General features: G+C 34.7%; 1 protein-coding gene across 1 annotated transcript in view; it reads right to left on the bottom strand.

Moving 5' to 3' along the window:
• Nucleotides 1-23,137, bottom strand: part of march6 (membrane-associated ring finger (C3HC4) 6) — an 80,449-nt gene that overhangs the window by 18,270 nt on the left and 39,042 nt on the right. The window contains exons 6-19 of the mRNA XM_039754379.1: nt 21,179-21,380; nt 18,908-19,100; nt 18,271-18,332; nt 16,084-16,116; nt 15,773-15,824; nt 12,134-12,192; nt 11,602-11,682; nt 7,590-7,658; nt 6,231-6,305; nt 4,111-4,245; nt 3,426-3,545; nt 3,241-3,341; nt 485-622; nt 165-372 (exon numbers count right to left, since the gene is read on the bottom strand). Of these exons, the coding sequence (XP_039610313.1) occupies nt 165-372; nt 485-622; nt 3,241-3,341; nt 3,426-3,545; nt 4,111-4,245; nt 6,231-6,305; nt 7,590-7,658; nt 11,602-11,682; nt 12,134-12,192; nt 15,773-15,824; nt 16,084-16,116; nt 18,271-18,332; nt 18,908-19,100; nt 21,179-21,380 (1,528 nt within the window). The remainder of the gene's footprint in view (nt 1-164; nt 373-484; nt 623-3,240; nt 3,342-3,425; nt 3,546-4,110; nt 4,246-6,230; nt 6,306-7,589; nt 7,659-11,601; nt 11,683-12,133; nt 12,193-15,772; nt 15,825-16,083; nt 16,117-18,270; nt 18,333-18,907; nt 19,101-21,178; nt 21,381-23,137) is intronic.

Here is a 23,137-nt window from a genome sequence, read left to right as displayed (position 1 = left end):
CAAGGAAAAAAAAAAACAAGTGTTTGTTTAAAATGAACAGGATAGTAATATAAAATGATGTTTTAATAGTTTCCACTTTTTACAAGGAGTCTAACTGAAATTTCAACTATATATTTGCTAAGGTGTTCATGTCAGATTTCGCAAATCTTTGTATAACTACTTACCCTGAATGGGAATCGCACTGGCCTGCGATATGGCTGAAAGCCCACTGGTCCTCCTTGTTGCAGGATAGCCTGATGAGCTGCATGGAGACCTTCCCCCACAACAGGAATGGCATTGTTGTTACGTGCCTGCTGATTGTTGTTGGCAGCTTGCTGATTAGCATTATTTTCATTTTCTTCCTGATCTCCTAACAAATAGGAGTGAAGATCTCTGTAAAACAGAATGTTTTGTCTTTGGAATTATTTAAAACATTTTTCAATACTTTGAGTCTTCTAGTGTAATTGAAGAGGGATTAATAAACATCTGAAACGCATCAACTTACAGTAAGTACCCAGCACTGACAGTCCATGCTCGAACCAGGCCTTTTAGCCACTGTCTGGTGTGCCCCTGCTCCAGAAGAGCTGGAAGAACTACCTGAAGCAGCAGCAGCTCCAAGGAAAGCTCACTGACAGGAGCATCACTATTGAGGAAAAATATATCAATTATTTAATCTTATAAACATAATCTGGTAAAGTGTTTTGGATAGGCAATTTCTTAATATGATTCATATTGTGAAACTGACCCAGTTAGTGCCACCTCCAGCTGGCAGCAAGAAGCACTAGTCCATTTTCATAATGAATATAATTTTTTTCACCCCAACATAAAGCTGAAGCTGAATTACTCAAAAACAAAAGTCAGCTTCCTTGACACCACCGTTCAACTGAAAGACAACACCCTTGTAACTTCTGTTTTTCACAAACCAACAAACAGACAGACCCACCTAAGAAGTGACAGCTTCCACCCCAAGCATATAAGCATATATTATTTTCAGCCAAGCAATACGGTACAATCGTATTTGCTCAGACCCGACAGACCGGGAACAACAACTGCAGGAGCTCAGACAAGATTTAATCAGACAAGGTTATACCCCCAAAACGACAGACACTCAAATAAGAGGAGCTACTGCCATACCCAGAGACAACCTTCTGGAATATAAAAACAAAGACAACAAGAACCGCATCCCCCTTGTTGTCACCTACAACCCACATCTTGAAACACTTCGACAAATTATAAAAGAACTTCAGCCAATGCTAAACGACGACCAAACACTGAAAAATGTATTTCTTGAACCTCCCCTCCTGGCATACTGACAACCACCAAACCTTCAGCAACTAATTGTCCGAAGCTCCCTAAATGAACCAACAGAAAATGGCACATCTCCCTGCCTACAGAAAAGATGTAAAACGTGTGCCCACACAGACCGTATAGTTATACCACACTGCCGAACACAAACTTCAAAGGACTTTGTTGGACAGTTATCTTATCTAAAGATCTTGACCATACATTGTTGTTCTCTCTCTTGTTAAATTAATCTTAGACTGAACAAATCTATTAATTTTTTACATTTAAGATTTTTCATTTAAAGATTTACCAATGTTGTTTCTTGTCCTAGTATGTATATATAAACATAGGGTACTCCAGTTTCTGTATTACATCTTGCCTGAAGAAGGGGCTTGAGTTGCCTCGAAAGCTTACATATTGTAATCTTTTTAGTTAGCCAATAAAAGGTGTCATTTTGCTTGGCTTTTCTCTACTACCAAGACTTCAAAGATACAGTAAATTGTCAGTTACTGGGAATTCCTTGAGTTTTAGAGAGGGCAGTGAAGCAGGTATGGAGTGTTTTTTGGCTCCTAAACCAGTCTATGAAGCATACAAGCATATTTTTATGATCCAGGAGAACAGAAGCAACCTGTGCTGCTACAGGACACTCCTCAGACTGGCATCAGAGCTTTTACATGTTCTACTTGATACAAGATGTGCATAAGCATACCCAGAGTATCTGACAAGAGCTAGGAAGAATCTGATGTTGGGATGGTGTCTTGGACAATGGCTTTCTAGAGTAACAGATTAGGAGAGGAAAAGTTATGTTTGTTAAGGTAATCGAGCTGTCACATAAGATCTCGGGCACAAAAGCTCTTTTTGGTATGAGGGACATTACTGGCTTATCTTTTTTGCTTCCTTTTCTGTTAATCCCCCTATTTATTAATATATTACTTGAACAATAAAACCTTCTGTTTTGTTAATACTGACTTTCCACAGTGCATTTTGGACCTCTCAGGAGCATCTTAGAATGTTCCAATATACATGCACCTAAACTGACAACTACAACACCCAGACTGAAGGATGCTTTTTAAATCAGTAGGAGTTACTGACTCCATTTTAAATTTCATAATCTTCTGAATAGCAATTACTTTATGAGTCATTTCTATAATTCTGAACAATTATCTAGTCTCAATTTCATAATTTTGAATAGCAATTACCAAGTCTCATTTTTATGTTTACTTAGGTTTAAATAATTCAACTCCTACTTTTTTCCAAATACTTTAAGTCCATCAACCATGGAGAACATGACATAAAATTAATTCTAATTTAACTGAAATTTTCTGGGCACTTGTATCAACGCCAAAGACGTAAACTAAACTGCCTTTGTGCTGCATCCTCTTTTAATATATATTAAAGTCTAATGAACTTGTACAGAAGTAAATGTTAGTGCGAATGCTTCTACTTTCCAACGAAACTTAAACTGTGAGTACTGCTGAGAATTTCAGAATGTTTAAACAGATCAGTTCCATTGATTTTTCTATTAAAATTCTGCCATTTTGAACACATTTCTTCAAATTCCTACTGTTTTTTTAAATTGTGCAAAATGTTACTGTTTGCTTAAAGATTCAATTTAATTTCTCATTTAACTAAAAATAAACCAACTACATTACATAATATATACTGTAAATAAACTAAACCCAAATCACTGTAACATCATATAAACTGTGTTTCATCAATCAGAACAGATAAACAATTTAAAAATGAAGTTAATACTAGGGCTGCACTAGCTCCTAGTTGCAGCTATATTATGATTTACTAAAAGAAAGAAACTCAAGCAATATTTTGAATATGTTTTCTTTAGATGTAAATGTGCATTTGTATTATTCTTTATATATATATATATATATATATATATATATATATATATATATATATATATATATATATTCCTTACATTTTATTAACAACATACAGATAGCATACAGTTAGAATTACCTGTAAAGCATCACATTGTAAGGTAAAAAATCTGGTAATATTTGCTTTATTATGCGAATTGGAAGCCAAAGCATTAAAAGCACAATAGACCCGAAAACCACCTGTGAAAACAAAACCAAAAATGGTAAGTGTTATAATTTAAAAAATCAAAGCACTAATTAAAATTTATCAACATAAACACTTACCACTGATAAAATAAATCTTCTAAGATGCCTATATATAGGAAGATGAATCATTTCTTGGACAGGATTAAAATCAGGATCATTTAAGTTTCGTAGAAACCACAGCACTCCTGGTCTCAGGACCTGAAACACAACATGTAATTTCACTTAAGTACTAAGAAAAAAATATTTTACCTACCTGCAATATGTTCTATTTCTTTACTTACACTTATAAAATATAAGAAACCTAACAAACAAAAGTAGACCATTCACTTCATCAGGCTCATTTGTTTAGCTAATAGCTAAGCTGTCCCAAAATCTCATCCAGATTGTCCTGAAAGGTTGTCAAGATCGCTGCTTCAACTGTATGTCTTGGTAGTTTGTTCCACATTCCCACAACTCTTCACATAAAATAGTGCTTCCTGCCTTTATTCTCTAATACACACCCCCCCCTTAATTGTCACTGATGTCCTCAAGTACATGATTGAGCCTTAAGCTGAAAAGAATTCTCCTACATCTACTTTATCAATGTCCCTGATGATTTTGTTGTCCTGGATTAGGTCCCCCAAACAGTCTTCCCTGCACTAAACAACAGGTTTAATTGTCTATCAGAGTACAACATGTCCTTAAGTCCTAGGATGCACCTAGTTGCTCTCCTCTGCACAGCTTTAAGTGCTGCTATATCAAAGGCAAACTAAAAGGTACTTACTTCTCTTAGTAAAAGAATGAAAGAAGCAAAGTAGAACACATAGACCATCCCAACTAGCCAGTGCAAAAACATTGTTGTTCCTGGTGCAGACTGAAAGCTCAGCTCTCTGTCTTTTAATGAAGCATCAAACATTTCCTGGTGATACAGTGACAAAATAACAATTAATCATATCAATTATAATTATTTGTACCCAAGATATGGAATTGCATATTTACATCTTATGTATATGCATCTGCATAGCAAATAGATTCTGTTAGACAGAGAGTTGACATTTTTTTTAGTGAACCTTTATTTGACAGATCAATATAGTATAGTTGCGGGTGCCCAATTTACAGCAAAGGTGTGACAACAAGCAAAAGTTTTGTTATAAAAAGACAAATATTTCACAAACATTTTATAACACTCACATTCTCATAATTAATAATAACTATTAAAAAAATCACTTTTCTTAATATTTGCCATACTATAATTTGACAGTATAACATATTGCGAGATGTTCAATTGTTTTTTTATTGATTAAAGTCATTTTCTTAATTTTTGATTAAAGCTGAGAGAAATCACAGTCCTAGTATTAAAATGTGCTTACTAATTACAGTTTTATTTTACAATACTGTTTTATACTGCCATCAATAAATACCATGCATGAGGACACTCACACCTATCTATCTATTTATCCATCCATCTTCCTAAAATGCTTATCCAGGGTAGGGTCACGGAGTTGATAAAGCTTATCCCAGTAAGCATTGGGCGCAAGGCAGGAACAATCCATGGGCAGGGTGCCAGGCCATCTCCGAGAGATGTTTTAGTACTGGCAGAGTGGTAGTGTAGAGCTGTCGATTCTGCCTCACAGCACCATGGTCTTTGCACATTCTCCCAGTATATTAATGGACTGATTGGTATCAGTAAGTTTACTCATTCAAAAGCATTGGCCTCAGTTCTTTTGGTACTGTTTCTTAAGAAAGAGTGGCTCGCCATGACTGGGTTGTTGGAATGTAATCTTCTCTTTGCACCCTGTGCCATTCTCCGAGTATTTTTCTTTCTTATGCATGCACATAACACACCATGGAAATGTGATGTAAAGGTGGCTTGGTCTTTCAAAAATATAAGGCTATCTAAGAATATAATGCACTATAATCAATTTGGCTCAGAATTATTTTTAAATGTACAAAGTACAATGAAACTCATATGTGCTATTTTTTACTAGGCTGTTTCTCTGTGTATATCTTACTCTGTACACTATGTAAAATAACAACACAGAATGAAAAGCAGGCGACATTTAGGAAGAAATAATCATAATTTGAGAACACATCTGTCTGTAGTTACAAGCCATGGCAGAATATAACTGCTGAAAAACCAGAATTGCACAAGGAAGCAGAGAAGTGAGTGAGAAATGTATCCTTACATCAGGAAAACAGTATTTAGAATCTGAAATAAAATGCATTATTTCCAATTTACTTTTGTTGCCACAAGCATGCCTCACAAACACAGAATGCACTTCTTAAATTGAAACCTTTTCTATATACAACTGCACATAGTACATTAAGTTTTACAGCTTTTTTTTCCCCCACAATTGGACCCCAGTACCAATAAGTTTCATAACAAAATGCAAGAGCAGCCTAGTAATTTTTTTTTAAATGTATAAAATACACTTCAATTTAGAATGCACTTTTATGTGACAGATTAATATAAACCATTATTGTGAAGACAAAACTTAAACTTGAAAAATACTGAACTTATCGAAAGACAAAAAGGTTATATATAAAAAAAAAAATCCTAAAACCTATTTCACTAATAAACTATTGTTCTGCAAATGCTAAGGGAGACAAGAAATATTACATTTACTTATTTGGCCGACACCTGACATTTATGATACAATTGGCAACATTTCTTTGAAGCACAGGCAGGTCAAGTGACTTGCTCATGGTTGCACAGCGGTGTCAGTAGTGGGATTTGAACCCACAACCACAGGGTTTGAAGTCCAAACCCTTACACACTACACCACACTGCCTGAGGCAGAAGACTTTTAGCAATCATGTTTTCTTTAGCTGCTTTAAACGTATAGACACAAAGGAAATACTTTTTAAAAAAGATTTACTTTTATCTATTTCAAAATGACTCACCAAGGAGCAAATATCAAGCCACCAACCACAAATGAGAGGGAATACACCTATTTCTACCACCACCAGCAATGAAACCTACAAGAAAGGCAAAATATTGATTGTAATATAACCACACTGTTTCTTGTTCAATACTATAGCTGTTGTCTGTACATGTAAGTAAATCTTACTCTTGAATAAAGAAGGGCAATCAATTTCATAGGCTTAAAATTAATTTATAAAATGTCAATAAATATTATGAAGGCAGACTCATGCCCTGCTGGCCAGAAATAGAGAAGTTCTTATCTACCAGCAGAATGTGCGATTCTCTTCACTGATGATTAACAGTATCAGCTTTGCATAATGAAAATGTAAAGTGAAAACATGGAATATGTAGAATTTGGACTGGACTATAATCAAAATGTAAACACTTAAGTTTAGAAACAAAATGTAGAACTAGAAAAAGGTTTACAGTAAAACTGTAAACAAATAAGTCAAAATAATCAAATGCAGATATAGACAATATATAGTTAAGATAGATTTATAGCTGGAAATCCATAAAGGGAGAAAATGAATAACGTATCTTAAAACAGTTTTTAATTCCTAAGCTTTTAATTCTTATCAGGAATCATCATCAGAGGAAAATGATTAGACTGAAAGGAATCCAAGGTAATATATAGCAAATAAGGAAAAAAGTAAAGCAAGTAAAATTCAAGGCTAATACTAAAAGTGCTAGAAAACTGGCTGAAATGTGGTCATACAATGGCAAACACCATTAACAGACATCTGGACATAAAGGACATAAAGCCAGGATATGCAGGTTTGAAAAGAAGAACATGCACATAATAAATAAGACTTTATTTCCAACATCCTCTGAACTCTTCCTCATCAATTCAATCTAAAACAATCCAACCTCCTACTCCACCTACCTTCCCCTCCTAATTTGCTATTTATTGCTTTGGAATCCTTAAGTCTAATTATTTTCCTCTGATGATTCCTGATAGAAGTCGAAAGCTTAGGAAAAAACTATTTTAAGATACGCAATTTATTTTCTCCTTTTGTGGATTTCCAGCTACAAATATGCAAAACATATCACAGACCTTCACTTCCATATAGATATTGATATATATAGACATAGATATATATGCACATTTAATTTATTCATTGTAGCTTATTATATTTATGAGAAAGATAATGCAAAAGCAACTTTTTATAGCTTTACATAAACAGAAAGAGAATTAGGTCTTCTAAATGTCACAAAGACTTTCTATACAAATTTTGGTGAAGATGTAAGAAGCAGAAAATTCAGCATTTTGTCACAAAGAAAATTCAAGACAGTTTAAAAGTGAAATAAGTTACTGAATGAAAAAGAAAAGAAATTACCTTGACAACAATGTAGCACACTCCTAATAATCGTCGGGATCTCTGAAATTTAACAAGTGCAGCTAGACCCTGTTAGCACTGATTAAGGAATAAACGTTTGAAGAAAGAAATGAAAATATAAAGTTGCAGATCAGCCAACAAGACAGTTATGCTATAATTGTGTTTATTTATTTATCATAAATTATCTGAAGCTTCATTATAATGATTTTATTTTTTTTGTTAAAATATTTAAAAGGAAAGCCCTCTCACCAATTTCTGATACTGTGCATTTCCCCCAAGTGTTCACTAACTTTTTATGATGTAAACAAATTAACAATTATGTTCAAACAACAGGAAATTTACTAAGTGTAAGGGGAAAAATGTGAATACTTGTCTGTACAGTTACATACTCATTTGATTGAAAAAAGTACAACAAACGATTAATGGAAGAATAAAAAACAACTCTTTAACATTTACATCACGCTTCAATTATTAAAATACTGTGGTTTTGGACAAGGCTATAATGAAGTCCAAATATTTAAACTCTGTGTGTCTTCTGACATTAATTATAAGATATATACAGTATGAAAGGAAATTCTAAATTTTCAAACAAAAACAAATAATGTGAGTCTGTTCAGAGAAAAGGGTATTATGTAAAATTAGAGTAAAATGTGTACAAGAGGCAGAAAATATGAAGGAAACCAAGGTGATGTTTAGCCTAATATTTTCATAGGAAAACATTTATTAAAGAGTAAATGTTTAAAAATTAAAAAGCAAACCAAAAGACATGTAACCTCTGTTCTGTTAACCTCAATTACAATGGATTATGCAGATTTTTTTGGTCCGGTTATAGTTTTATCTCAGAGGTTTTCTTAATTAGTTGCCCAATATAGTAATCTGTCGGGAATTTCACAGAGCAGCAAAAAAAAAAAAAAAGGTTATAATGTCCTGAAACTGGTTTGAAAATTAGGGACAAAGATCTTTGATAATTTGCTTTTACATCTTTATTTCATACAATGGTTTTTAAATACTTGTTAAAATAAAAAATAGATTTCATAAAGGTGTAAACCATGCAATATTGAAATATGAGTTGTATCATCAATAAAATAAAAGTGAACAAAGGTTAAAGCACCGGAAGTGGGATTCAACATGGGAGATGGAACAACAGGCACATTTTAGAAAGAAGACTGACACTTTAAATTGTTCAGGCTTGAGCGCTTTCAAGTTTACCGTCAGTCTTGGGCAGTTATTAAACTGATACACTCCCAGCACTAACAAATCAGTAGGGCAGACTTTGTGAATAACAGGATAACTTGGTACACATATGTGTGAAGGTGAAAAAACAGCACATTAAAGGAACTTAAAGTCTACCACAGAAAGAATAAATGACATTTGCTAACAAATCAGGGAGAGAGCGAGCAAAGCATAAAAAACAACTAGCTTATCTGTTATCAAAGAAAAGAAGCCAATGAGGTCAAGCCAAATCAAATACATTATTTTTGTAAGGCATATGTATAAATCCTAAAAAAATCCTACAATCTCTCAAGGTTGAATAAACATCACTGAGAATAGATGTGGTATTAAACTCTGCAGGGGTAAAGAAAAATCATCCTCATTGAGCTGCCAATGTCACTGAGTAAATGATAATACAAGGTCTTAAAAAGAGGGAAGTGCCAGATTTGAGAATGTAATAAGAGACCGCATAAAGAATTAAGTAGCTGGTTGGCGGAAGTGATACCCTGCTCAATGTGGAAGATGTTGACAGCTGTGAGACTGCAAAGGGGAGAAAGACAGCAGTTGAAATATTAGGACCAGTAGCTAAATGGGCCTCTTGGTACATCTCAAATATCATAAGTAAAAACAAAAACATCAACATAAGAACTTAAATAAAACAGTGCATAGTTGTAATTGAGCTTTATATACAGTGTATATGTTGTTTTTACATAAAACTGTCAATCACATTAATGATTATGCTTATTTTCTTGTTTTTCCATTAACATGCAAATGTAGTAAATTATATTTTCCCCCTAAATTATTACAGGGCATGTCAAGTAAAGAATTAGGACTGGTACATTGACTATAAAATTATGCAACTGCCATGTAACACAATATACAATCATGGTCAAAATTATCGGCACCCCTGGAATTTTCCCAGAAAATGCACCATTTCCCTCAGAAAATTGTTGCAATTATAAATGTTTTGGTATAAACGTTTATTTCCTTTATATGCATAGGAACAACACGAAAAAATAAGAGAAAAAAAAGCCAAATCTGATATCATGTCACACAGAACTCCAAAAATGGGCCGGACAAAATTATTGGCACCTTATCAAAACTGTGGGTAAATTGTTTTATTTCAAGCATATGACGCTCGTTTGAACTCACCTGTGGCAAGAAACAGGTGCTGGCAATATAGCAATCACACCTGAAGCCAGTTAAAATGGAGAAAAGTTGACTCAACCTTTCTGTTGTGTGTCCGAGTGTGCCACACTAAGCATAAAGAACAGAAAGAAGAGCAGAGAATGGTCTAAGGACTTGAGAACAAAAATTGTGGAAAAATATCAACAATCTCAAGGCTACAAGTCCATCTTCAGAGATCTTCGTGTTCCTTTGTCCACTGTGCGCAACATAATCAAGAAGATCACAACACATGGATGGCACTGTAGCTAATCTCTCTGGACGTGGACGGAAGAGAAAAATTGATAGAAGACTGCAACAAAAAAGATAGACCAAATGGTGGATAAACAGCCCCAATCAACTTCAAAACATATCCAAGCTGTTCTGCAGACTCAGGGTGTAACAGTGTCAGCTCGAACTATCCATCGACATCTGAACGAAATGAAACGCTATGGCAGGAGAGTCAGGAGGACCCCACTGCTGACACAGAAACATAAAAAAAACAGACTGGAGTTTGCCAAAATGTACTTGAAGAAGCCAAAATCCTTCTGGGTGAATGTCTTGTGGACAGATGAGACCAAGGTAGAGCTTTTTGGTAAAGCTCATCATTCTACTGTTTACAGAAAACAGAATGAGGCCTACGAAGAAAAGAACACAGTACCTACAGTCAAACATCGTGGAGGTTCTAAGATGTTTTGGGGATGTTTCGCTGCCTCTGGCACTGGATGTCTTGACTGTGTGCAAGGCATCATGAAATCTGAAGACTACCAAAAGATATTGGGGCGCAATGTAGGGCCCAGTGTCAGAAAGCTGTGTCTGCGTCAGAGGTCATGGATGTTCCAGCAGGACAATGACCCCAAACATACCTCTAAAAGCATCCAGAAATGGTTGAAGACAAAGCGCTGGAGAGTTCTGAAGTGGCCAGCAATGAGTCTGGATCTAAACACTTATGGAGAGATCTCAAAATTGCTGTTGGGAGAAGGCGCCCTTCAAATCTAAGAGACCTTGAGCAGTTTGCAAAAGAAGAGTGGTCGGAAATTCCAGTTGAGAGGTGTAACAAGCTTGTTGATGGTTAAAGAAAGCACTTGATTTCAGTTATTTTTTCCAAAGGGCGTGCAACCAAATATTAAGTTGAGGATGCCAATAATTTTGTCCAGCCCAGTTTTTGAGTTTTGTGTGAAATGATGTCAGATTTTGCTTTTTTTCCTCTGTTTTTTTTGTGTTGTTCCAATGCACATAAAGGAAATAAACATGTATATACCAAAACATTTGTAATTGCAACAATTTTCTGGGAGAAATGGTCCATTTTCTGGGAAAATTCCAGGAGTGCCGATAATTTCGGCCATGACTGTATTTATGAAAAAAAAAAACCTTGTGCATTTGTAAATATACACTTTATATGATTTTTCTATTGTAAGTAGCTATGCTTACCTGCAGAAGACAAAGTAGTAGTTTTAAAGGATGTTTCAGAATGTCTACAAAGAAAACCCTTCGTATATTTTGTGTATTTATATATTTTGTGATATTGCAATGAAAAAGTCAGCATCATAAGCCTAAAGTCACGTTCGTTCAAGTTGAAAAAATAAGTTGTTAAAAAGAACCTAGAAAGTAAGTAACATAAATAGAAAAAGGATACATGACACACAATTAATGTTACAGCCAAGAGGACATAGCCCACAATTGTTGTTATGAGGCCTTCAAAGTGAGATGCTTGAACCTGAGGGAAAGAAAGTAAAACCATGAATTTTTTTTCCATAGTGAGGTGAGGGATGGGAGTGTATGACTGACAAGTGGAAAGAAGATGCATCATCAATTTCACAAGTGGTTTATCAATTTGCAAAGTGTAAGTGAAAATGTCATAAAAGGCTCAAAACAATTACATCTAAAAGAAAAGAAAATGTTTTTGTTGGACTGCTGGGCATACTTCATGATATGGTAAGGAACTCAGCAAATCAGGGAACGAGACTTGACATATAGTTGCCGTGCCTCAGAATGCCAGTTATCAATGTAGATACACTAAGCATAGCTTAGCATAAAGCAACAATGTGGTAGATAAACAACACAAGGAAGGAATTATAATTCTTAGCAGATCTGAATCACAAAGGATATTTAATGAAAAGTTGACAAAAGAAACAGAAAATGTCAGCTGTTTTGGAGCAACTACTTACATACTCCTCAAAGCCGAGTCCAACCACAGAAAAATGTCCAATATGATAAGGACAAAATGCTGCAAAAACAAAAAAAAAAAAAAAAATTATAAACAGTAGTAATTAAGACATTCCACAACTGATTTCATTGTGCATATACCGTACCATAATTCAAACTTCCATGTTCGGGTTTAAGTAAGTGGCAACTGTAAATCGGCTACAGAATATGCGTGGGTTTGTGAGTGTGTCTACCTAGTGATGTGCTAATCCACTCAGACCATGAAATGGATTACTTTGGTTTCAGCAGGAACAGTACATCTATATTGTACATTTGCAATGTGGTATAGAAAATTTTAAATATATTAATATAGGAAAAAAATAGTTTAATATCTGACAATTAAATACCACACACTCATTTACACTTCACAGACCATACTTTTGAAATAAATTGCAAGATGTTTTTTTTGTTCTTCATTTCACCTTATACAATTTCTTGTATTAGGAATTTGTTAGTTTTCACATACCCCTTGGAGTCTGAGCACAGGGTCGGCCATTGTACAGCGCCCCTGGAGCAATTACAGGTTAAGGGTCTTGCTCAAGGCCCCAGCAGAGTAGGATCTCTTTTGGCAGTGACGGGGATTCGAACCGGCAACCTTCTGGATACCAGCACAGATCCTTGGCCTCAGAGCCACCACTCCGCCTGGAGCCCCGATCTCTAATAAATATGAAGGTTGAGGGGTAATCCTAATCTTAACAGACCTGATTTCATAATTGCACTTGAGATGAGTGAACTTGAAATCTTGACCTCATTTCAGTAAATGTGACAGAACCAATACTCAAACTGAAGATAATAATCTATTTATCCCTGTCTCAGAGAAACGAAATGGACATTAAAATTACTTTTAAAAAATAAACATTTTTACAAATATTAACACTAGCACTATAAATAACTATCGTCGACAACAATGTTAACATTTTGCATGTCAAAGACATGGTCAAAGATTATTCCTATAGAAAAAAATCTTGTAGTTTTGGCTTGGCAATTATTTTTCACTTGGATTTTTAGATTATGCAACAACACTAAATTGTGTATTAGTCTATCAATCTTGTTAGTGCTGGCCTTTGTTTTGCTCTGAATTACCTGGGTCACTAAAATCACTGGGATTAATGTTATTCCTTGTGCATGGGAAAGGTGCTATATAAATAAAATGTATTATTATTCCTAAAGCTGATTTCCAGTCATTGTAAGAGTGTTTTGTCTTTTTGCAGTTGGTTAGCTGCTCCACATATATAAAAAGACATATTGTATATTTAGTAAGTACTATTAATACAGTAAGTCCACTAAAAAATATTCAACCCTAACCCTAATTTGAAATTTGCCTTCCCAGCATTTGGTTAAATATGAACTTCACATGTACATTCAGTGCATACGTATTTGCCTGTGTCTGAATCTCTCTACATTGGCATACCCTTAATGGCAGTGTCTGAGAAGCAGGCTTTATTTTTCAGGTGCTTTTCTCATCTCCTGTCTGGTTTTATACTTTCTGTTTTTTAACGTGACTCTCGCAGGATGCCCCTTCACTCCTTCTTTTGTGTCTCACACTCACACTCTCTCTTTCATCTCACCACCAAAGCCAAACTGACCAATCTGACTGCTCTGGCGGAATGGACAAACAGACATTAGTGTTTTATTATGTTCTAGATATCAAATCAGTTAATTTCAGGGATTTAATGAAAGTTATCTCTAATGACACTATTGCACTGTTACTCTATTACTCTCTTCTGAGCAGTTTATAAATTACAATCACATATTATCATTTACCTTGAACACTTTAGTTCCCATTAGATTATAAATGGTTGTTTTTGCTTTTGTCCCTCAAAAATGCAGCAGTCCAGGAACTAGTCAATTTATTTTTCTATATTTCCTTTGTTAAGAATGCTCTTACTTGTTTTTCAAACTTTCCCCTTGTTATTATACATACAATGACAAAAATGATTAAAATCAGTTAGAAAAATTACATTTTTTCCATGAAAGGTATTCTTACTAAACATTTATTTATTTCTTTCTCTTGTCATTATTATTGTAGCAGCTTATTTTCTTCTAAATCACTTGAATTAGACATAAAAATACACATTTGTACATGGTTCCCCTTACAGATTACATGCCCATTACTTAGCTCACATTTATTTATAAAATTTTTGAATGTGTAGTCACTAAACAAATGTAAGCACACACACATGCAAGTAATGTGTTTGAACTACTTAAGTCCTGTTTTCACTCCAGGTATACTATACCACTAAAAGGGTTTGCCTACAGCAGCCAATTCAGGGGATGTTTCCTTCATGTCTCAGTGCTGCCAGAGTTTGTCAGTCTGCACTGCTGAAATGCCTTTGGTCATCATTGGCCCTGTATTGACCAGATTTTAATCTTCTGCTTTCTAACGGCCACAAGATGGAAGCTGCAAACAGCCAAAAATTTCCTTTGATCCCTATTAGTAATGGTGTACCATAGGGCTCAACTCTGGGACCTTTACGTTTCATGTATGTTTACCTCATACTGATTTATTTATATACATGAGTCAGACCTATTACTGCTGTTATGTACATGATGCTATGACCTATGAAATAACAGGGTTTTGTTTGAATATGGGGTGTTGCACTCCTTTCCAGGATGCATCTCATGATTTCCATTTGGAGAGATTTTAAATACATTTGGTACACTGGAATGTAATGTTTTTAGGAACCCACAATAGCCGGTAAAGCTATTAACCCCATTAATGTAGAATAAAGATCATACTCTGTACACTCCCAGAAGATCAATACATGACTCCTTCTGAAAAACAGAGATTACTTTTATATGTACTGGCAAAGAGTAGCACAATTTTAGTCTCTGCTTTAAAAAAAGCTGTGTGATGTCCATGCCAAATATAATCTATAAGCATTGACAAGGTACAAGGAGGATAGCATATCTCCCTCAAGTAGGGATTTCTGCATGGGCATCTGCTATATTAAGTGTCTGGCTTCTGAAATTGTTCCAAACTTTCCTTGCCTTCTGGCATAGGAAAATTGCTACCAGAGATGGATTCAATTTATTGGAAATGATATATACATGTATACATATACTTGTGCTGAATAAAACTGATGAATTAGGCATATTGTCTTTTATTGAAATGGTGTGTTGGGCTTAAGCCTTTTTTAATTAAAAGGGTTTGGAACGAGGACAGAGTTAAGTTCAATAAGCCCAATATCTATCTCAAGGTTTTAATGTACAGTTGGATCTTTGCTACTCCATTTCTATATAAAAGCCTGCTATGGTGCAAAACCTTCAGTAGATGTAGATGTACATACATTAAGAAATTGTCCTACCGCACACAGAACAAATTTTAGCATTCCTTTTACAGCAGTGAAAAAGGAAAAAAATGTCTATTTACATCTGTTTTTAATGTTATCAAAACAATCTAAAGCAAATAGTAAATCTGGGTTACGATCTTCTGTTATTATATTTAAACAATGTTAATGGGGCAAACACTTAGTAATGATTAACTGGACAGACAAAATGAATGATTTAGATGTATTTTTTATATTTTCCTTTCAGGGGATTTATATTTTCGTTGAAAACCATTCTTTTAAACTTTAACAGTAAAATAAATACAAACATACCAAACACAAGAATGAAGAGAGTATTTAGTGACACCACCCAGAAAACATGCTCCTAAAAAAGAAATAAAAGGTTAATTAAAATTAAACACAGCACAAGAAAAACACAAAAAAACATCAGCACATACTCAACCATTAAGAAAAAGCACTTCTTATAGTGCTCTTAACAAACACATTTAAATACTTCTAACTAAATTTTTTTTAATTTAATAAACATATTAGAAAGTGTAGTAAAAATTATAAATAGATGTGTCTCTACTTCCCATATAATAACTACAAAATGGAACATTTCAAAAGAAGAATGAAGAGATTACCAGAAAAACTAAGGAACCATCCAGTCCAAGCATCTGAAAAAGAAAAACACGGAAAAAAATTATTCGAAAAACAAGCTCATGTCTTTTAAATTCATGTTTACAATTTCCTTTCCTGAAACATCCAGAAAAACAAAACTCGAGAAATATGCACAGACTAGTGGATAAAGGTTCTCACATTTATTATTAATGAAATTCAGTCTAAATACTCATTTAAATAAATAAATAAATTCTTCGCATTTATATATTTACACTTAAGAATTTAATCACTTCAGTCTAACACGTATTGCAGACTAAAAACAGAAGCCAGGACAGGGAGCTGTTACAACTGCACTAGAACAGTTCTGAAGTTGTTACTGTCCTTGAAGTAAACTAGAAAAATTCTCCAAAATGTTTAATATTCTATTTTAAACCATCTATAAATCAATACGTAAGGACAGTTTTCTCTTTTCATTTTTTTTTCCCCACATGGTACACAGACAAAGACCTGAGAAAGAAACATACCTCAGTTTTAAACAAATATGATTAGGGCTGACAAAATGTGCAAGTAACAATATGCAATCTGCAAAAAACATAATCTGGTAACATTTAAAAATTTTTAAAATATCGCATGAAAGAGAGGGATACTATTAATAATTAATGTCAAAACACTTGCACAACTTAATATAAGACAGACATGAATTTAAAAACAGGATCCAGATACTGAGGAGCCTAATTTTCTGTGACAATACATGCCAGCTGTAAGCCAAATACAAATTTGGATAACTCAATCAAGAAATATAAAATTTTGCTTAATATCACAGAACAACTGTCCTTTTTGCTCAACTTTCAAATATTATGTAACTAGCTGTGCTACACATCTAAGATGGGTTAAATTCTAAGTAATCAACATAGCCCTCGTGTTTTTTTATTTGATACACTGGCTGTCCTTTGATTAAGATAGTATGAACTGATCCCTCTCCCTTGTGGACACCTTTTCTTGTTCAGATAGAGCCTCATATTTTTACCACTTTGTTCAGTGTAACTTTTTAAACTGATCGCTTTTATAGTCAAAATGTTTTGCTGGAAAAATTCAGTGGTTGTCACTACCACATTGGCTTTGTTTATTAACTCTAGCTTAATCATGCCAGGGCTTTGGTTTCCTGAGGTGCGCATTGATTTACCTTCATTTTCACCAATCCATTTCCCAACACACAAAGTTATCAGTCATTGACATTACAGCTATACAGTAAGCCACGGTCATGTAGTTGCTACTATGCTTTTCTTGCCAGTGTATAATGATGTACAGCAAAAAAAAAAAGGACTAATTTTCTTATTTTTAGACCCATGGTCTTTTTATTGTCATTTATGGAATTTGCCTATTTTTAAAATTTTCTTCCTAACCTAGAAACTGGACAGACACACTGTTACACAAACACTTGTTCTTTTAGTAAGGTATATAAGCTGATTTCTGTTTGTCTGGTAGCTACTCTTTGTTGGACATATTCAGCATTAATATTTACAGGACACCATCTATTGGAATGTACAGTATTTTATAATGCATGTAATAATAAATTCACTGAACTTTTCATTCCAACAGATGCAACTATTAGCACTGTTTTAACAAATCCCATACCAGATGGCATATAACAGAGACATAGCAACCACACAAACACACAGATACACAGACATTTTTTCTTTTATTAAGATGAATAAGGCACTCTTTTGATATTTTAAAGTGTTAAAAAAAATAAAATCAAGACAAAAAGGTCCTCCACATTTTAAAATAATTATGCATTCAGTTATCCTAATTTTCTTTCAATTATTATTCAACACTTGGGGGACTGCAAATGTTAAAACTCTTATGAAGAGTGATGGGGGTATGGTATTTGGCTTTCCAGAGGCAGAGAACAGGCATGGTGATTTTGAAAGAAATGCTCTCCAGAGAAGTCTGTGCAGGACTGGTTTAATCTCATACCTGCCTTCAAAAGGATTTTTTCCATCAGCTACAGCACAATATTCACTGTGAATTTTGCTTATGCTTTCCACTCAATTCCAATGTTATCAAAAGAAATCTAACTGCAGACATTCTAGAACTGGATGAATGCTTCTCATCTGCTTAAAAGATCAACAGGATAAAAACTTTTTTTTTTTTTTTTAACAGTGCTATATAGATTTCTCATGCATGAAGTAAAAGCACCAATTACTTACACGTTCCCAGGTAAGCTCTTCTGCAGCCCGATCCCATTCTAGTGCATTCCAGTTCATGTCATCTAGAAAAAGGCAATAAAAAAACAATTCCACTGAAAAAGGCACAGTCAAAGTTCTAAATCAGGCCATTCTGTAGCACTCCTATATCTGCAACCCATAGTGCATATACTTTAGATGCTAAATGGTAACAGCTTTGTCTGCAGTGCCTACCATTTGGATGATCACAGTTATTTAGAAAATTTTTAATAACGTTGAAAGAACATTTTGTGCAGCACATCACTTAAGCAAACAATGTCCAATTTTAAGCAACAAACCAACATCCAGTTTTGCCGCCTTATTGGTAAATTCTCAACTAAACTAAAAAGGATGTTACAGAAGGCAAACTCAGTATTGTACCTGCTTGAGTGCAGATTAGCTAAGTCCTGTTAACCAAAGCAGGTGAGGGTGTAAACTATTTATACAGTCGGTCTTTTGTAACTGTAGGCTTTGCATCCACGGATTCAAACAAACATAAAATTGGATATATTAAAAAAAATAAATAAATAATTCCAAAATGCTCCAAAAAGAAAAACTTGAGCACTGCATTGTAACAACATACAAATATTCCTTAAAAACAAAGTTTTAACTCATGGCTTACCCTGAGCACCATTATTTGCGTCCACAGCATCTTCAGCAGCCGCATCATCATCATCATCATTTTCATCACCAATGTCATCAGCTGGATCTACCTGGATGTCTGGGATCTCTGCCACCACAGCATTGTCTACAGGAGGATTGGCAGCAAGTGGTACTGCAATGTTTTCAGCAGCTCCATTCCCAGCACCTGGGGCCTTCATGAGAGATAGAGTGGAGGGGGAAAATTTCAGATGTTTCAGACTTTTAGTAACTAAATTGTACAGTGTTAAAGTATAGTGTGTGCGTGTGTGTATATAAAGTCATATATATTTATTTTTTTCTGTATCCCTAGAGTCAGTTTCAGTAGCTGGAGATCGGTCCACCAGGGCACCTGCCTTCAGACAGCACCCAAGCCATGATGCATCACACCCTTATGGCTCCTCCTAGAGGTTGTGGGTCCAATAGAGGACGGACCCATATTGCTCCTTTGGACTATGCCCAGCCAGGTCCCATGGGTAAAAGCCCAAGCACCAGGCATTCAATGACAAGCCCTCTGAGCCTGGCTGTAGGGCAGGGCCCCACTTTCCTTTTTCTGGGAGAGTTCATGACTTGAATTTCCATAAAAGTCAATATGAAGGCTCAGGCTTGGAGGATGTGTGACAAGCACAGACATTCGAGATGAGCTCGAAGTAGAGCTGCTGCTGCTGCTCTACATTGAAAGGAGTCAGTTAAGGTGGGTTCGGGCACTTGATTAGGATGCCTCTTAGACGTATCCCTGGGGAGGCATTTCAGGAATGTCCAACTGGGAGGTGACATCAGGGCAGACCCAGGGAACAGTGAAGAGAATACATCTCTCACCTAGCCTGGGAACACCTCCCCTGTGACCAGAGGATGTATAGATGGATGGATGTATGAATGGATGTGTGTGTGGTTAAATATATATACAGTATATGGTTTTTGAAATCACACAGTATCAGACAGACTGTAATGGTCAATGAAGACGAGTGCCCCTTAATAGTTTCAGATAACAGGCAGACCACAGCTTGTGAGCCTAATAATTTATGCGACAAAACACGTGTTCAGCAAGACATCAGGCTTCAGTATATTTTTAAGACAGGCCTCCTGTACAAGTTTTCAAATGATTTTGCAATCATTGATTGCATAAGTGATGGACAGAATGGAGGAAAAGAAAGGCCTGATTAACAACTTTTTGACTGGTTCACGGTGCAGCATAACAGTAGCAAACTAAAAAGAATTAGTGGTAGATTTCTGGACAAGCAATGCTGCTATAACTTCAGGTGTCACCCATGGATGCAAATATATATCTGGGGATACATCTGGACAGAAAGTGAAACTGGATTACAAATAAAGAAGCCATATACAAAAAACATGCCAGAGCCTTTAAGTTTTATGCAGTGATAAGCTGGGGCTGTAGCAATAAATATCTTGCCATTTCCTTTACTCCTAAAATAAAATAATCAAACTCTGCTCTGAGGATTAACCTGGACCATCCGAGTACAGTGGCAGAGAGAATGACTTTGGTTAAGCTATAAAAAATGTGTAATTTCCTCTGAAGACAACCTGACAAGCACCGTCAGCACAAGAATAAATGTACCACGATCTTCCATCCAAAAGTCTTTCTTACCAGCTACCATTAGATTCTATAACATAACACATATGACAACACAATGTTCTTTCTCCCATTGTATTGTGTCTAAATTATAATTAGAACAGGAAGATGTTTATTTATTTGTGTCTCTTTATTTATGTTACTGCTATATCTTTAGAGTATGATATGCAGTTCTTGTGTTTCGGCTGCTACACTGCAGCTTCTCCTTACAAATTTAACTATGTAAACAAATCTGAGTAGTCAGAAATGTGATATGTAAATTAAATCATTATTACTGTCTTTAGTGAGAAGTCAGGCAAAATGACACCTTTTACTGGCTAACTAAAAAGATTATAATATGCAAGCTTTCGAGGCAACTCAGGCCCCTTCTTTAGGCAATCTGTCATTTTGCTTGACTTCTCACTACATTCATAATGGCTAACATGGTATAACACCCTAGTATTACTGTCTCTAAAAGAGATGGCTCTACTTTATACATTCAGTACCTATGGAAACTATTTAATATGATTAATAATCCATCCATTATCCAACCTGCTATATCCTAACTACAGGATCACGGGGGTCCGCTGGAGCCATGATTAATAATGCTAATGCAAAATATTTAATTAGCCTAGTTTAAATAATTACAATAAATGAATAAAAGTTGATAACAAAATGTAATACCTCATTGGCCTGTCCTGCACCATTAGGAGGCTGCTGCTGCTGCTGTTGTTGTTGTTGTTGTTGTTGTTGTTGATTCTGCTCCAACCACTGGGGGGCACCTCCATGAACTATTTGCTCACGTAACCAAACTAGACTTATAAATGCACAAAGGGTACAGGTCACCACGAAACAGCCTTGTAAGCAGTCAGCCAACAAATTCTCCCTGAAATACAGAAACAATAAAATAAACAAAAATAGAAATAAATCAACAACAAACTGGGGAAGAAAACAGAAGAATAAAAACATTTAAAACTGTTTGCATGCAACACTTCCTACTTAACTTTTGTATTCTGTACTTAAGATTTTTGTGCTTTATTACATATAAATTTCAAAAATAAAAAATAAGAGAATGACTTAACCTCTGAAAATGAAACAAAAAAAGGTTTCAATGATAATGTCGGTCTCTCTACAACCACTTCACATAGTTAAGAATGGGATAATTTCACACTATAGCACTGAGATCAAAATATACTTCTTTACAACAGATGTGCTATTAATGTGCTTGCAGTACCTATAGATAACAACCTTCTGTCACAATTGATCCTAAACAAGCAATATGCTTTCTAACATTTCCCTCAAGTCAGTTCTTATTTTTGGAGTTATTTCATTAACTGGACTGTGAATTTTTGTGTCAATTTTGAAACTGATTTCAAATATTTTTTCCATGAATTATGTCTTAGGTGTGATCAGGTTGTGTGGGGAGAAGAATGGAACGCTTGTTTAATATGCATACTGCATGGTATCCATTTTAAGCCATCGTCCTCTTCCCTCCCACAAAATGCCATCATTCCTGTCACCTCCAGCAAAGCACCTTCCATCTTCTGACAAAACTCAATTCTCTTTCCATTAATATACATCCTTCCTGCTGTCTATGGCAAAACATCTCTACTTCCTGCAACCTAATAATTTTACCCTTCAAAATCTCCTTTCTCTCTCAAACAAAAAAAAAAAAAACAAAACACGGAAATACAAGCTAGAGGCAATCATTTTAATGGCCCAGGCAATTAAAGTGTCAACATTTTTAGTACTAGCCAATGACTGGAATAGGGAAATACAGTAATAAATCTTTCTTTCAAAGAGAATTAAGTTTCTGGCAGTCAATCACCCTCATTCCTTGGTAAGATATGTTTGTAAAAAGACCCACAAGCCAGTATCCCTTTGTACTAAGCCCTTTTGTCCAAGTATCACTTTTACATAACTTATGTTTTATAACCTTTTATTTGGGAATTTAATTTTTTTCTTAAATATAGCCATTTACTTTCTAGTTGTTTATTATTAATTTTCTACTAAATACAAAATGGAAGAGCATTTTAACTGTAAACAGTTCATTTGATGATTATGTTCATTACAATCTATTTTAAACATACTGTAATGTTTACTGCACACATTTGCTTAGCTATGTTAAATGCTATCCAGAAAATATATATTTTTACAGGATTACAATAGGTGAAAAATGTGCTGTAATCTTGTAAAAGTAACTATAACAATACAGTATTTAAATGTATACTGTATAGCACACTAAATAACTCAAAAACAGAAAAAAATCAATGAGTGTGTATATAGCATACACAAAACTGGGATGAGTAACCCGTTTAAGGCAGCAACCCTGTTTCTTAATTAAACAAAAAACTACATTTACATAAATGAGTCCACTTATGTAGTTCTTTTTAAAAAAAAAAAAAACCAAAAACAAAACAAAACTCCAATATCAAAAAATTTGCTAAAGAAAGATTAAACATCAACACCCGCCTTAAATCCAAAAAGAAGCATGGTGCCTGCGTCTCCCAAGCAGTGTGGAAAACGCTCATTTTAAAAGTAACTTAGTTACACATATTCATTACTTACAAAAAAGGTAACTAAATGTTTTATTGTTGTTTATTATAAAATGTATTACTTACAAAAAAAGTAGCTAAATATGTT

Source organism: Polypterus senegalus, chromosome 5, assembly GCF_016835505.1.
Source record: "Polypterus senegalus isolate Bchr_013 chromosome 5, ASM1683550v1, whole genome shotgun sequence".
Taxonomy (NCBI): domain Eukaryota; kingdom Metazoa; phylum Chordata; class Cladistia; order Polypteriformes; family Polypteridae; genus Polypterus; species Polypterus senegalus.
This window is presented reverse-complemented; position numbering and strand designations above follow the sequence as displayed.